General features: G+C 44.1%; 1 protein-coding gene across 4 annotated transcripts in view; it reads right to left on the bottom strand.

Moving 5' to 3' along the window:
* Positions 1–14,286, bottom strand: part of LOC118381877 (cationic amino acid transporter 2-like) — a 31,137-nt gene that overhangs the window by 7,133 nt on the left and 9,718 nt on the right. For all 4 annotated transcript variants that reach the window (XM_052517327.1, XM_052517335.1, XM_052517333.1 and 1 more), the window contains 7 exons: positions 9,367–9,522; positions 8,923–9,088; positions 6,476–6,612; positions 5,944–6,166; positions 4,326–4,462; positions 3,552–3,654; positions 3,322–3,455 (listed from right to left, as the gene is read on the bottom strand). In XM_052517327.1, the coding sequence (XP_052373287.1) occupies positions 3,322–3,455; positions 3,552–3,654; positions 4,326–4,462; positions 5,944–6,166; positions 6,476–6,612; positions 8,923–9,088; positions 9,367–9,522 (1,056 nt within the window). The remainder of the gene's footprint in view (positions 1–3,321; positions 3,456–3,551; positions 3,655–4,325; positions 4,463–5,943; positions 6,167–6,475; positions 6,613–8,922; positions 9,089–9,366; positions 9,523–14,286) is intronic.

Here is a 14,286-nt window from a genome sequence, read left to right as displayed (position 1 = left end):
GTGAGAGAAGAACAACTGAACAGAGAGAGAGAGGAAGAGGGTGAGAGAAGAACAACTGAACAGAGAGAGAGGAAGAGGGTTAGAGAAGAACAACTGAACAGAGAGAGAGAAGAAGAGGGTGAGAGAAGGTCAACTGAACAGAGAGAGAGGAAGAGGGTGAGAGAAGAACAACTGAACAGAGAGAGAGGGGAAGAGGGTGAGAGAAGAACAACTGAACAGAGAGAGAGGAAGAGGGTGAGAGAAGAACAACTGAACAGAGAGAGAGGAAGAGGGTGAGAGAATAACAACTGAACAGAGAGAGAGAAATGGGGTGAGAGAAGAACAACTGAACAGAGAGAGAGAGGAAGAGGGTGAGAGAAGAACAACTGAACAGAGAGAGAGAGGAAGAGGGTGAGGGAAGAACAACTGAACAGAGAGAGAGGAAGAGGGTGAGAGAAGAACAACTGAACAGAGAGAGAGAGGAAGAGGGTGAGAGAAGAACAACTGAACAGAGAGAGAGGAAGAGGGTGAGAGAAGAACAACTGAACAGAGAGAGAGGAAGAGGGTAGGAGAAGAACAACTGAATAGAGAGAGAGAGGAAGAGGGTGAGAGAAGAACAACTGAACAGAGAGAGAGGAAGAGGGTGAGAGAAGAACAACTGAACAGAGAGAGAGGAAGAGGGTGAGAGAAGAACAACTGAACAGAGAGAGAGAAGAAGAGGGTGAGATAAGATCAAATGAACAAAGAGAGAGAGGAAGAGGGTGAGAGAAGAACAACTGAATAGAGAGAGAGAGGAAGAGGGTGAGAGAAGAACAACTGAACAGAGAGAGAGGAAGAGGGTGAGAGAAGAACAACTGAACAGAGAGAGAGAAGAAGAGGGTGAGAGAAGATCAAATGAACAAAGAGAGAGAGGAAGAGGGTGAGAGAAGAACAACTGAACAGAGAGAGGAAGGGGTGAGGGAAGAACAACTGAACAAAGAGAGGAAGGGGGTGAGAGAAGAACAACTGAACAGAGAGAGAGAGGAAGAGGGTGAGAGAAGAACAACTGAACAGAGAGAGAGGAAGGGGTGAGAGAAGAACAACTGAACAGAGAGAGAGAGGAAGAGGGTGAGAGAAGAACAACTGAACAGAGAGAGAGAGGAAGAGGGTGAGAGAAGAACAACTGAACAGAGAGAGAGGAAGAGGGTGAGAGAAGAACAACTGAACAGAGAGAGAGAAAGAGGGTAGGAGAAGAACAACTGAACAGAGAGAGAGAGGAAGAGGGTGAGAGAAGAACAACTGAACAGAGAGAGAGAGGAAGAGGGTGAGAGAATAACAACTGAACAGAGAGAGAGAAATGGGGTGAGAGAAGAACAACTGAACAGAGAGAGAGAGGAAGAGGGTGAGAGAAGAACAACTGAACAGAGAGAGAGAGGAAGAGGGTGAGGGAAGAACAACTGAACAGAGAGAGAGGAAGAGGGTGAGAGAAGAACAACTGAACAGAGAGAGAGGAAGAGGGTGAGAGAAGAACAACTGAACAGAGAGAGAGGAAGAGGGTAGGAGAAGAACAACTGAATAGAGAGAGAGAGGAAGAGGGTGAGAGAAGAACAACTGAACAGAGAGAGAGGAAGAGGGTGAGAGAAGAACAACTGAACAGAGAGAGAGAAGAAGAGGGTGAGAGAAGATCAAATGAACAAAGAGAGAGAGGAAGAGGGTGAGAGAAGAACAACTGAACAGAGAGAGGAAGGGGGTGAGAGAAGAACAACTGAACAGAGAGAGGAAGAGGGTGAGAGAAGAACAACTGAACAGAGAGAGAGAGGAAGAGGGTGAGAGAAGAACAACTGAACAGAGAGAGAGAGGAAGGGGGTGAGAGAAGAACAACTGAACAGAGAGAGAGAGGAAGAGGGTGAGAAAAGAACAACTGAACAGAGAGAGAGAGGAAGAGGGTGAGAGAAGAACAACTGAACAGAGACAGAGGAAGAGGGTGAGAGAAGAACAACTGAACAGAGAGAGAGAGGAAGAGGGTGAGAGAAGAACAACTGAACAGAGAGAGAGAGGAAGGGGGTGAGAGAAGAACAACTGAACAGAGAGAGAGAGGAAGAGGGTGAGAAAAGAACAACTGAACAGAGAGAGAGAGGAAGAGGGTGAGAGAAGAACAACCGAACAGAGAGAGAGAGGAAGGGGGTGAGAGAAGAACAACTGAACAGAGACAGAGGAAGAGGGTGAGAGAAGAACAACTGAACAGAGAGAGAGAGGAAGGGGGTGAGAGAAGAACAACTGAACAGAGAGAGAGAGGAAGGGGGTGAGAGAAGAACAACTGAACAGAGAGAGAGGAAGGGGTGAGGGAAGAACTGAACAGAGAGAGAGAGGAAGAGGGTGAGAGAAGAACAACTGAACAGAGAGTGAGAGGAAGAGGGTGAGAGAAGAACAACTGAACAGAGAGAGAGAGGAAGGGGGTGAGAGAAGAACAACTGAACAGAGACAGAGGAAGAGGGTGAGAGAAGAACAACTGAACAGAGAGGGAGAGGAACGGGGTGAGAGAAGAACAACTGAACAGAGAGAGAGAGGAAGGGGGTGAGAGAAGAACAACTGAACAGAGACAGAGGAAGAGGGTGAGAGAAGAACAACTGAACAGAGAGAGAGGAAGAGGGTGAGAGAAGAACAACTGAACAGAGAGAGAGGAAGAGGGTGAGAGAAGAACAACTGAACAGAGAGAGAGGAAGAGGGTGAGAGAAGAACAACTGAACAGAGAGAGAGAGGAAGAGGGTGAGAGAAGAACAACTGAACAGAGAGAGAGAGGAAGAGGGTGAGAGAAGAACAACTGAACAGAGAGAGAGGAAGAGGGTTAGAGAAGAACAACTGAACAGAGAGAGGAAGGGGGTGAGAGAAGAACAACTGAACAGAGAGAGAGGAAGGGGGTGAGAGAAGAACAATTGAACAGAGAGAGAGAGGAAGAGGGTGAGAGAAGAACAACTGAACAGAGAGAGAGGAAGAGGGTGAGAGAAGAACAACTGAACAGAGAGAGAGGAAGAGGGTGAGAGAAGAACAACTGAACAGAGAGAGTAAGAGGGTGAGAGAAGAACAACTGAACATAGAGAGAGAGGAAGAGGGTGAGGGAAGAACAACTGAACAGAGAGAGAGAGGAAGAGGGTGAGAGAAGAACAACTGAACAGAGAGAGAGAGGAAGAGGGTGAGGGAAGAATGACTGAAAGAAAGATGGGAATACTTCATAATGGCACACCTCAGATACCCCAGCACCTTTACAATGTAGACCATCTTTGAATAATATTATTTGTCATTGTTATAAGTGGAAACTTTAAATACAGGCGTATTGGAGATTTCTTGTCAAACTGTTTTTCGTACCAGACAGTACAGTCAAACCTGTGACTGTTTTCGAGGTGCCCGATGTTGGGAATGATGGCGGTTTGAGACAACCAAACTTGGTGCTTAATTCAAGGATCTGTAGATCTGAGTCGTCTGATTGGGTCTCTTGGTACCTAGATGTTATAAAGTCAACTTAGTACCGTTTATTTTTGCAAAATCAATACAGAGGACTGCTATTCATCTAAGTTTAGATATTGGGAAATATTTACCTGAGTATAAGAATGCATATAGCCACAAGTGTGTAGGCAAAGAGTGTCCCAATTGACATCATGTCAACCAATGCTTTCAGGTCAAACACCAGGGCCATTATCGCTGGAAAGGAAAACAAACAAGCATTCAAGTATTTACCGTAGATAAATCATCACACAAAATATATCATAGGCCAAACACAAACTCTTCATATCTCTACGAGAGAAAGAGAACGAGAGAGAGAGATAGAGAGGGATTGGGTGTTACCTGCTACGACCCCGGAGGAGAGGGTAGAGAGAGAGAGAGAGAGAGAGAGAGAGAGAGAGAGAGAGAGAGAGAGAGAGAGAGAGAGCGAGAGAGAGAGGTGGGGTGTTACCTGCTATGACCCCGGAGGAGAGGGTAGAGAGAGAGAGAGAGAGAGAGAGAGAGAGAGAGAGAGAGAGAGAGAAAGAGAGAGAAAGAGAGAGAAAGAGAGAGAAGAGAGAGAGAAGAGAGAGAGAAGAGAGAGAGAAGAGAGAGAGAAGAGAGAGAGAAGAGAGAGAAGAGAGAGAGAGAGAGAGAAAGAGAGAGAGAGAAGAGAGAGATGGGGTGTTACCTGCTACGACCCGGAGGAGAGGATAGAGAGAGAGAGAGAGAGAGAGAGAGAGAGAGAGAGAGAGAGAGAGATGGGGTGTTACCTGCTATGACCCCGGAGGAGAGGGTAGAGAGAGAGAGAGATAGAGAGGGATGGGGTGTTACCTGCTACGACCCGGAGGAGAGGATAGAGAGAGAGATAGAGAGGGTTGGGGTGTTACCTGCTACGACCCCGGAGGAGATGGTAGCGATGACAGGACTTTGTCTGGCGCTGACCTTACTGAGGGGCTTGAAGAGGAGACCGTCTCTGGCCATAGCAAACAGCACGCGGGGCATAGGGAACATGGAACCCAACAGACTGTACAGGAGACAGACAGACACAGAGAGCCATCAGACATGTTACAGTCACAGGTCAAGGAACATGGAACCCACCAGACTGTACAGTCGTGGCCAAAAGTTTTGAGAATGACAGAAATATACATTTTCACAAGGTCTGCTGCCTCAGTTTGTATGATGGCAATTTGCATATACTCCAGTATGTTATGAAGAGTGATCAGATGAATTGCAATTAATTGCAAAGTCCCTCTTTGCCATGAATAAATTAACTGAATCACCCAATAACATTTCCACTGCATTTCAGCCCTGCCACAAAGGGACCAGCTGACATCATGTCAGTGATTCTCTCATTAACACAGGTGGGAGTGTTGACGAGGACAAGGTTGGAGATCACTCTGTCATGTTGATTCAGTTCGAATAACAGACTGGAAGCTTCAAAACGAGGGTGGTGCTTGGAATCATTATTCTTCCTCTGTCAACCATGGTTACCTGCAAGGAAACACTTGCCGTCAACATTGCTTTGCACAAAAAGGGCTTCACAGGCAAGGATATTGCTGCCAGTAAGATTGTGCCTAAATCAACCATTTATCGGATCATTAAGAACTTCAAGGAGAGCGGTTCAATTGTTGTGAAGAAGGCTTCAGGGCGCTCAAGAAAGTCCAGCAAGCACCAGATCTGTGTCCTAAAGTTGATTCAGCTGCGGGATCGGGGCACCACCAGTACAGAGCTTTCTCAGGAATGACAGCAGGCAGGTGTGAGTACATCTGCACGCACAGTGAGGCGAAGACTTTTGGAGGATGGCCTGGTGTCAAGAAGGGCAGCAAAGAAGCCACTTCTCTCCAGGAAAAACATCAGGGACAGACTGATATTCTGCAAAAGGTACAGAGATTGGACTGCTGAGGACCTTGCCATAAGGCAAAAGTTATAACTAAGTGGCTTGGGGAACAAAACATCGATATTTTGGGTCCATAGCCAGAAAACTCCCCAGACCTTAATCCCATTGATAACTTGTGGTCAATCCTCAAGAGGCGGGTGGATAAACAAAAACCCACAAATTCTGACAAACTCCAATCATTGATTATGCAAGAATGGGCTGCCAGTCAGGATGTGGCCCAGAAGTTAATTGACAGCATGCCAGGGCAGATTGCAGAGGTCTTGACAAAGAAGGGTCAACAGAGCAAATACTGGCTCTTTGCATCAACTTCATGTAATTGTCAATAAAAGCCTTTGACACGTATGAAATGCTTGTAATTATACTTCAGTATCCATATTAACATCTGACAAAAATATCTAAAGACAATGAAGCAGCAAACTTCGTGGAAATTAATATTTGTGTCATTCTCAAAACTTTTGGCCATGACTGTACAGGAAACAGACAGACAGACAGACAGACAGACAGACAGACAGACAGACAGACAGACAGAGAAAAACCGGTCAACTGACTAACTGTAATGACGCCTGGTGACATCATCGACCAGGGACTTCCCGCGTTCTCCTACCTACCTGGTGGAGAGGGCGCAGAGTGAACCGACAGCCACCACATACTTGGCAGGCCCCCAGCCGATGTACATGAAGGCCACGGGCAGCGGGCTGTTAACATTCAGCAGGTAGTAGGGCATCATCAGAGTGAGGGCTGCCGACACGGCGAAGTAGGCCAGGAAACAAATGAGGAGAGACGCCACAATGCCCAGCGGGATGGACTTCTGAGGGTTCTTTACCTCCTCACCTGGAGAGAGACAATGAATTAATTAATTAATTCATGAAGATCTGTCAATACAATCAATCCATCAGTCGATTGGCCAACCAGTTGATCAATCAATCAGCCAATACCGGTCAATTAAGCAAGCAAGGTTTAATCATGTAGAATATTGACTGTTACAGTATGCCTAAGCATTCTGAGTAGAGTAGACATTACTAAAGATACTATATGGACGAAGTTTGGAGAAGCTCCTGGCTTGATCAGTGTTTCTGTAGGATGGAAGTGTTTCTGTATATAGGTTAATGTGTCTGCACATGTTTAAAGATCAAAGATTACTTGTTGTGGCGATGCAGTCAAAGCCTACGAAGGCGTAGAAACAGGTAGCGGCTCCAGCGATTGTCCCGTCGAAACCGTACGGGAAGAACCCTCCAGCCCCATACATACTGGTCACGTTGACTGTAGAGGTTAGATTCCTGGAGAGGTCACAATACAGGACATATATACTGGTCACGTTGACTGTAGAGGTTAGGTTCCTGGAGAGGTCACAATACAGGACATATATACTGGTCACGTTGACTGTAGAGGTTAGGTTCCTGGAGAGGTCACAATACAGGACATATATACTGGTCACGTTGACTGTAGAGGTTAGGTTCCTGGAGAGGTCACAATACAGGACATATATACTGGTCACGTTGACTGTAGAGGTTAGGTTCCTGGAGAGATCACAATACAGGACATACAGTGCCTTGCGAAAGTATTCGGCCCCCTTGAACTTTGCGACACAATCATGAAGTGGAACGACATTTATTGGATATTTCAAACTTTTTTAACAAATCAAAAACTGACAAATTGGGAGTGCAAAATTATTCAGCCCCCTTAAGTTAATACTTTGTAGCGCCACCTTTTGCTGCGATTACAGCTGTAAGTCGCTTAGGGTATGTCTCTATCAGTTTTGCACATCGAGAGACTGACATTTTTTCCCATTCCTCCTTGCAAAACAGCTCGAGCTCAGTGAGGTTGGATGGAGAGCATTTGTGAACAGCAGTTTTCAGTTCTTTCCACAGATTCTCGATTGGATTCAGGTCTGGACTTTGACTTGGCCATTCTAACACCTGGATATGTTTATTTTTGAACCATTCCATTTTAGATTTTGCTTTATGTTTTGGATCATTGTCTTGTTGGAAGACAAATCTCCGTCCCAGTCTCAGGTCTTTTGCAGACTCCATCAGGTTTTCTTCCAGAATGGTCCTGTATTTGGCTCCATCCATCTTCCCATCAATTTTAACCATCTTCCCTGTCCCTGCTGAAGAAAAGCAGGCCCAAACCATGATGCTGCCACCACCATGTTTGACAGTGGGGATGGTGTGTTCAGGGTGATGAGCTGTGTTGCTTTTACGCCAAACATAACGTTTTGCATTGTTGCCAAAAAGTTCAATTTTGGTTTCATCTGACCAGAGCACCTTCTTCCACATGTTTGGTGTGTATCCCAGGTGGCTTGTGGCAAACTTTAAACTACACTTTTTATGGATATCTTTAAGAAATGGCTTTCTTTTTGCCACTCTTACATAAAGGCCAGATTTGTGCAATATACGACTGATTGTTGTCCTATGGACAGAGTCTCCCACCTCAGCTGTAGATCTCTGCAGTTCATCCAGAGTGATCATGGGCCTCTTGGCTGCATCTCTGATCAGTCTTCTCCTTGTATGAGCTGAAAGTTTAGAGGGACGGCCAGGTCTTGGTAGATTTGCAGTGGTCTGATACTCCTTCCATTTCAATATTATCGCTTGCACAGTGCTCCTTGGGATGTTTAAAGCTTGGGAAATCTTTTTGTATCCAAATCCGGCTTTAAACTTATTCACAACAGTATCTCGGACCTGCCTGGTGTGTTCCTTGTTCTTCATGATGCTCTCTGCACTTTTAACGGACCTCTGAGACTATCACAGTGCAGGTGCATTTATACGGAGACTTGATTACACACAGGTGGATTGTATTTATCATCATTAGTCATTTAGGTCAACATTGGATCATTCAGAGATCCTCACTGAACTTCTGGAGGGAGTTTGCTGCACTGAAAGTAAAGGGGCTGAATAATTTTGCACGCCCAATTTTTCAGTTTTTGATTTGTTAAAAAAGTTTGAAATATCCAATAAATGTCGTTCCACTTCATGATTGTGTCCCACTTGTTGTTGATTCTTCACAAAAAAATACAGTTTTATATCTTTATGTTTGAAGCCTGAAATGTGGCAAAAGGTCGCAAAGTTCAAGGGGGCCGAATACTTTTGCAAGGCACTGTATATACTGGTCACGTTGACTGTAGACGTTAGGTTCCTGGAGAAGACCATGTACATATGGTTGCAGAATAGTACCTTTCCAATCTTCTCTGGTTTTCCAGAGATCTTGGTTGAAGGATTCACGCTAATATTTCCTGCTAATACCACAGCTATAACATCCTCACACACATGTGCCTGTATAGACATGTGCTCAACATCCACTGCAGTTGCTAGCAAGTTTGGTATGATGGGGCGGCAGGGTAGCCTAGTGGTTAGAGTGTTGGACTAGTAACCATAAGGTTCCAAGTTCGAATCCCCGAACAAGGTACAAATCTGTCGTTCTGCCCCTGAACAGGCAGTTAATTCCGAGGCCGTCATTGAAAATAAGAATTTGACGTTAACTGACTTGCCTTGCCTAAAATAAAGGTAAAAATAAAAAATTAAAAAATGATGAAGGATATCTCATGTGTTGTACTCAAATGTTTTGTATTGTAATGAAACATGGTTGCATACTGTAATTCTGCTGTAGCGTTGATGAGCTCCTCCTGACTGATCTGCCAGTTACGGATGTCTCCCTTGACGAAGCCCGCTACAATGACAAACAGAAGTACCAGGATGTTGACGGCCGTGAAGATCTTGTTGACTATTGCCGATTCCTGGACGCCGAAGGCCAGCAGACCTTCACAGGATGGAAACATGTGATCATCTACATCATCACCATCATCATCACCATCAACATCATCATCATCACCATCATCATCATCACCATCATCATCATCATCATCATCATCACCATCATCATCAACATCATCACCATCATCATCACCATCATCATCAACATCATCACCATCATCATCAACATCATCACCATCATCATCACCATCATCACCAGTACCCGACAGTTTTAATGTCTCTATGTGGTTAAACGAACCAATCAATCAATCAGATTCAGTTTACCTGCCAGGAGCATAATGAGTCCAGCAGCAAAGAAGTCTGGGTATTCTGCGAGGCCCGGGAGATTCATGTTTACGTTTTCTTTGAAGAAGTTCCCCATGGCGTTGCCGATGAGGTCATCAAAGGTTCCGCTCCAAGCCCTCGCCACGCTGGACGTTCCTGACAGGATGATGATGAGAGGAGATTAGCCAATATGACAATGATCAACCAATCAACCCTTTAGACTGGTGGGAATCAGCCTTTTATGGATAGGGCTACGTGTAAATGTTTCTTACAGAATAAATATAAAAAGCACATGCGTAACCATGGTAGCAACTGAAAGGGAACAGTTTAGAGATAAATGGGACAAGTATTAGATCAAAAGGTGAGAGGACACAACAGTTCACCTGACACTAGACTGAATCCAAACATTTCCCTGTTGATTTGATGTGCATTTCACATTTACTGTACTTTATTAAAATACTCTGGATTCATTCAGTAACCTGACTATTCCTGGTAATAGTTTAGTGTAGGTGCAACATAAGACAAAACAAGGGTTTGAGTGAGAGGACTAACGGGAGTCTCCAAGTGGGGACACACACACCTCTCCAAAGTGTGCACAGTTTGCTATTTTAATGCACTTTTTATGACTCAAAGAACAGTCTTCAACTATGAGGTGTTTTAAAGAGCTCCCCTAGTGGTGGCTTTGGGGAACTACATCAAGCAGTCCATTATAAATCATAATCTGGGTCAGGTGGGCATGATTTTGAAGCTTGTTCATGTTCAACATGACTAGATAAGTTATAACATAAGATCTAACATAAGGGCCAATTCAGAGAAACAGATAGTGATTTTTTTTGGTGAGCATTGACAGGAGTCATGATGACCCTTCGTGTCTGTGTTACACTGTGAATTATCTTCACGATAGACAAAACAGAGGCTCGTTCTGTTCAGAACAACCCAGGGTATTTGACACCATCTCATCTTGTAACTCTTGTACATTAAACATCAAATCAAATCTAATTTTATTGGTCAAATACACATGGTTAGCAGATGTTATTGTGAGTGTAGCGAAATGCTTGTGCTTCTAGTTCCAACAGTGCAGTAATATCTAACAAGTAATCTAACAATTCCCCAACAACTACCTAATACACACAGATCTAACAAGTAATCTAACAATTCCCCAACAACTACCTAATACACACAGATCTAAAGGGGTAAATGAGGATATGTACACATAAGTATATGGATGAGCGATGGCCGAGCGGCATAGGCAAGGTGCAATAGATGGTATAAAATACAGTATATACATATGGTATGAGTAATGCCAGACCATAGTGATCATTAACGTTGAGAAGATGAGAAGATAACTCTGAAGAGGAGAGAGTTCATTATGAATCATCATTGTACTGTGTTGTGTCATATCGTACATACAGAGGGCAGATATGAATGTGATTAACTAAGTTAGGCAAGAAATGTGATTGGTTAAGCTTAGGAAAATGACTCCAATTAGTTAAGGTTAGGTATCTCGGACACTTCAATTCTGTGAGTAGGGCTAGACTATTAATTAGCACATTTATTTTTATGGGTCAGTATTGTCCAGGAAGCGTTAACTTAACTGCCGTGGAATTGCTTTTGAGAGCACGGTAGCACCTCCTGGTTGAAACTGCTGTACAAACTGTGCTCTCTCTCTCTCTCTGTCTCTCTCTCTCTCTCTCTCTCTCTCTCTCTCTCTCTCTCTCTCTCTCTCTCTCTCTCTCTCTCTCTCTCTCTCTCTCTCTCTCTCTCTCTCTCTCTCTCTCTCTCTCTCTCTCTCTCTCTCTCTCTCTCTCTCTCTCTGTCTGTCTGTCTGTCTGTCTGTCTGTCTGTCTGTCTCTCTCTCTCTCTCTCTCTCTCTCTCTCTCTCTCTCTCTCTCTCTGTCTGTCTGTCTGTCTGTCTCTCTCTCTCTCTCTCTCTCTCTCTCTCTCTCTCTCTCTCTCTCTCTCTCTCTCTCTCTCTCTCTCTCTCTCTGTCTGTCTGTCTCTCTCTCTCTCTCTCTCTCTCTCTCTCTCTCTCTCTCTCTCTCTCTCTCTCTCTCTCTCTGTCTGTCTGTCTGTCTGTCTGTCTGTCTCTCTCTCTCTCTCTCTCTCTCTCTCTCTCTCTCTCTCTCTCTCTCTCTCTCTCTCGTCTCTCTCTCTGTCTCTCTCTCTCTCTCTCTCTGTCTCTCTCTCTCTCTCTCTCTCCCTCTCTCTCTCTCTCTCTCTCTCTCTCTGTCTCTCTGTCTCTCTCTCTCTCTCTCTCTCTCTCTCTCTCTCTCTCTCTCTCTCTCTCTCTCTCTCTCTCTCTCTCTCTCTCTCTCTCTCTCTCTCTCTCTCTCTCTCTCTCTCTTTGTCTCTCTCTCTCTCTCTCTCTCTCTCTCTCTCTCTCTCTCTCTCTCTCTCTCTCTCTCTCTCTCTCTCTCTCTCTCTCGCTCTCAATTCAAATTCAATTTAAGGGCTTTATTGTCATGTGAAACGTATGTTTACATTGTCAAAGCAAGTGAAATAGATAATAAAGAAAAGTGGTACTCAACAATAAAAAAATATTAAAAAATACATTTCAAATGTCATATTATGTCGATATACAGTGTTGTAATGATGTGCAAATAGTTAAAGTACAAAAGGGAAAATAAATAAGCATAAATATGGGTTGTATTTACAATGGTGTTTGTTCTTCACTTGTTGCCCTTTTCTTGTGGCAAAAGGTCACAAATCCTGCTGCTGTGATGGCACACTGTGGTATTTCACCCAGTAGATATGGGAGTTTATCAAAATTGGGTTTGTTTTTGAATTCTTTGTGGATCTGTGTAATCTGAGGGAAATATGTCTATCTAATATGGTCATACATTGGGCAGGAGGTTAGGAACTGCAGCTCAGTTTCCACCTAAATTTGTGGGCAGTGTGCAAATAGCCAGTCTTCTCTTGAGAGCCAGGTCTGCCTTCGGCAGCCTTTCTGCATAGCAAGGCCATACTCACTGAGTCTGTACATTGTGAAATCTGTTGGGTCAGTCACAGTGGTCAGGTATTCCCTGTGTACTCTCTGTTTAGGGTCAGTCACAGTGGTCAGGTATTCCCTGTGTACTCTCTGTTTAGGGCCAGTCACAGTGGTCAGGTATTCACTGTGTACTCTCTGTTTAGGGTCAGTCACAGTGGTCAGGTATTCACTGTGTACTCTCTGTTTAGGGTCAGTCACAGTGGTCAGGTATTCACTGTGTACGCTCTGTTTAGGGTCAGTCACAGTGGTCAGGTATTCCCTGTGTACTCTCTGTTTAGGGCCAGTCACAGTGGTCAGGTATTCACTGTGTACTCTCTGTTTAGGGTCAGTCACAGTGGTCAGGTATTCACTGTGTACTCTCTGTTTAGGGTCAGTCACAGTGGTCAGGTATTCACTGTGTACTCTCTGTTTAGGGTCAGTCACAGTGGTCAGGTATTCACTGTGTACTCTCTGTTTAGGGTCAGTCACAGTGGTCAGGTATTCCCTGTGTACTCTCTGTTTAGGGTCAGTCACAGTGGTCAGGTATCCACTGTGTACTCTCTGTTTAGGGCCAAATATCATTATAGTTGCTCTGATTTTGGGGGGGTAATTCTTTCCAATATGTCAAGTGATTATCTTTTTGTTTTATCATGATTTGGTTGGGTCTAATTGTGCTGCTGTCCTGGGGCTCGTTTATATTTGTGAACAGAGCCCCAGGACCAGCTTGCTTAGGGGACTCTTCTCCAAGTTAATCTCTCTGTAGGTGATGGCTTTGTTATGTAAGGTTTGGGAATCGCTTCCTTTTAGGTGGTTGTAGAATTTAACGGCCCTTTTCTAGATTTTGATCATTAGCGGGTATCAGCCAAATTCTGCTCTGCATGCATTATTTGGGGTTGTACACTTGAGAATATTTTTGCAGAATTCTCTCTCTGCCTCTCTCTCTCTCGCTCTCTACATCTCTCTCTCTCTCTGCCTCTCTGTGTAATCTGAGGGAAATATGTGTCTCTAATATGGTCATACATTTGGCAGGAGGTTAGGAAGTGCAGCTCAGTTTCCACCTCAATTTCTGGGCAGTGTGCAAATAGCCAGTCTTCTCTTGAGAGAAGTATACAGTGCCTTGCGAAAGTATTCGGCCCCCTTGAACTTTGCGACCTTTTGCCACATTTCAGGCTTCAAACATAAAGATATAAAACTGTATTTTTTTGTGAAGAATCAACAACAAGTGGGACACAATCATGAAGTGGAACGACATTTATTGGATATTTCAAACTTTTTTAACAAATCAAAAACTGAAAAATTGGGCGTGCAAAATTATTCAGCCCCCTTAAGTTAAGACTTTGTAGCGCCACCTTTTTCTGCGATTACAGCTGTAAGTCGCTTGGGGTATGTCTCTATCAGTTTTGCACATCGAGAGACTGACATTATTTCCCATTCCTCCTTGCAAAACAGCTCAAGCTCAGTGAGGTTGGATGGAGAGCATTTGTGAACAGCAGTTTTCAGTTCTTTCCACAGATTCTCGATTGGATTCAGGTCTGGACTTTGACTTGGCCATTCTAACACCTGGATATGTTTATTTTTGAACCATTCCATTGTAGATTTTGCTTTATGTTTTGGATCATTGTCTTGTTGGAAGACAAATCAAGGGGGCCGAATACTTTCGCAAGGCACTGTATATATATATATATGCTGTCTATAGCTCTGGACTGGAGCCAATAAATGGATGATGGTGAATCACTGTTTTACTGCAGGAGGTTAAAGTCAGAGATCAAAGGTTAAGGGAAGACATTGGATTCTTGTTCTTCTTGATTTATGGTTGATCATTTATGGTTCTCAGTGTTCCCAGGCACTGAGCCAAAGTGTTTATCGTCACAGCAGTTATACTAACAACATTATAAACATGCCTCAATAAAGATCACAGCCTAAATTCTTCGGTATTCTACAAGGTGTCGGAA

The sequence above is a fragment of the Oncorhynchus keta genome, chromosome 4, assembly GCF_023373465.1.
Source record: "Oncorhynchus keta strain PuntledgeMale-10-30-2019 chromosome 4, Oket_V2, whole genome shotgun sequence".
In the NCBI taxonomy this organism is placed as follows: Eukaryota; Metazoa; Chordata; class Actinopteri; order Salmoniformes; family Salmonidae; genus Oncorhynchus; species Oncorhynchus keta.
Note: the sequence above shows the minus strand (reverse complement) of the source record. Positions and strands in the feature narration are given on the sequence as shown.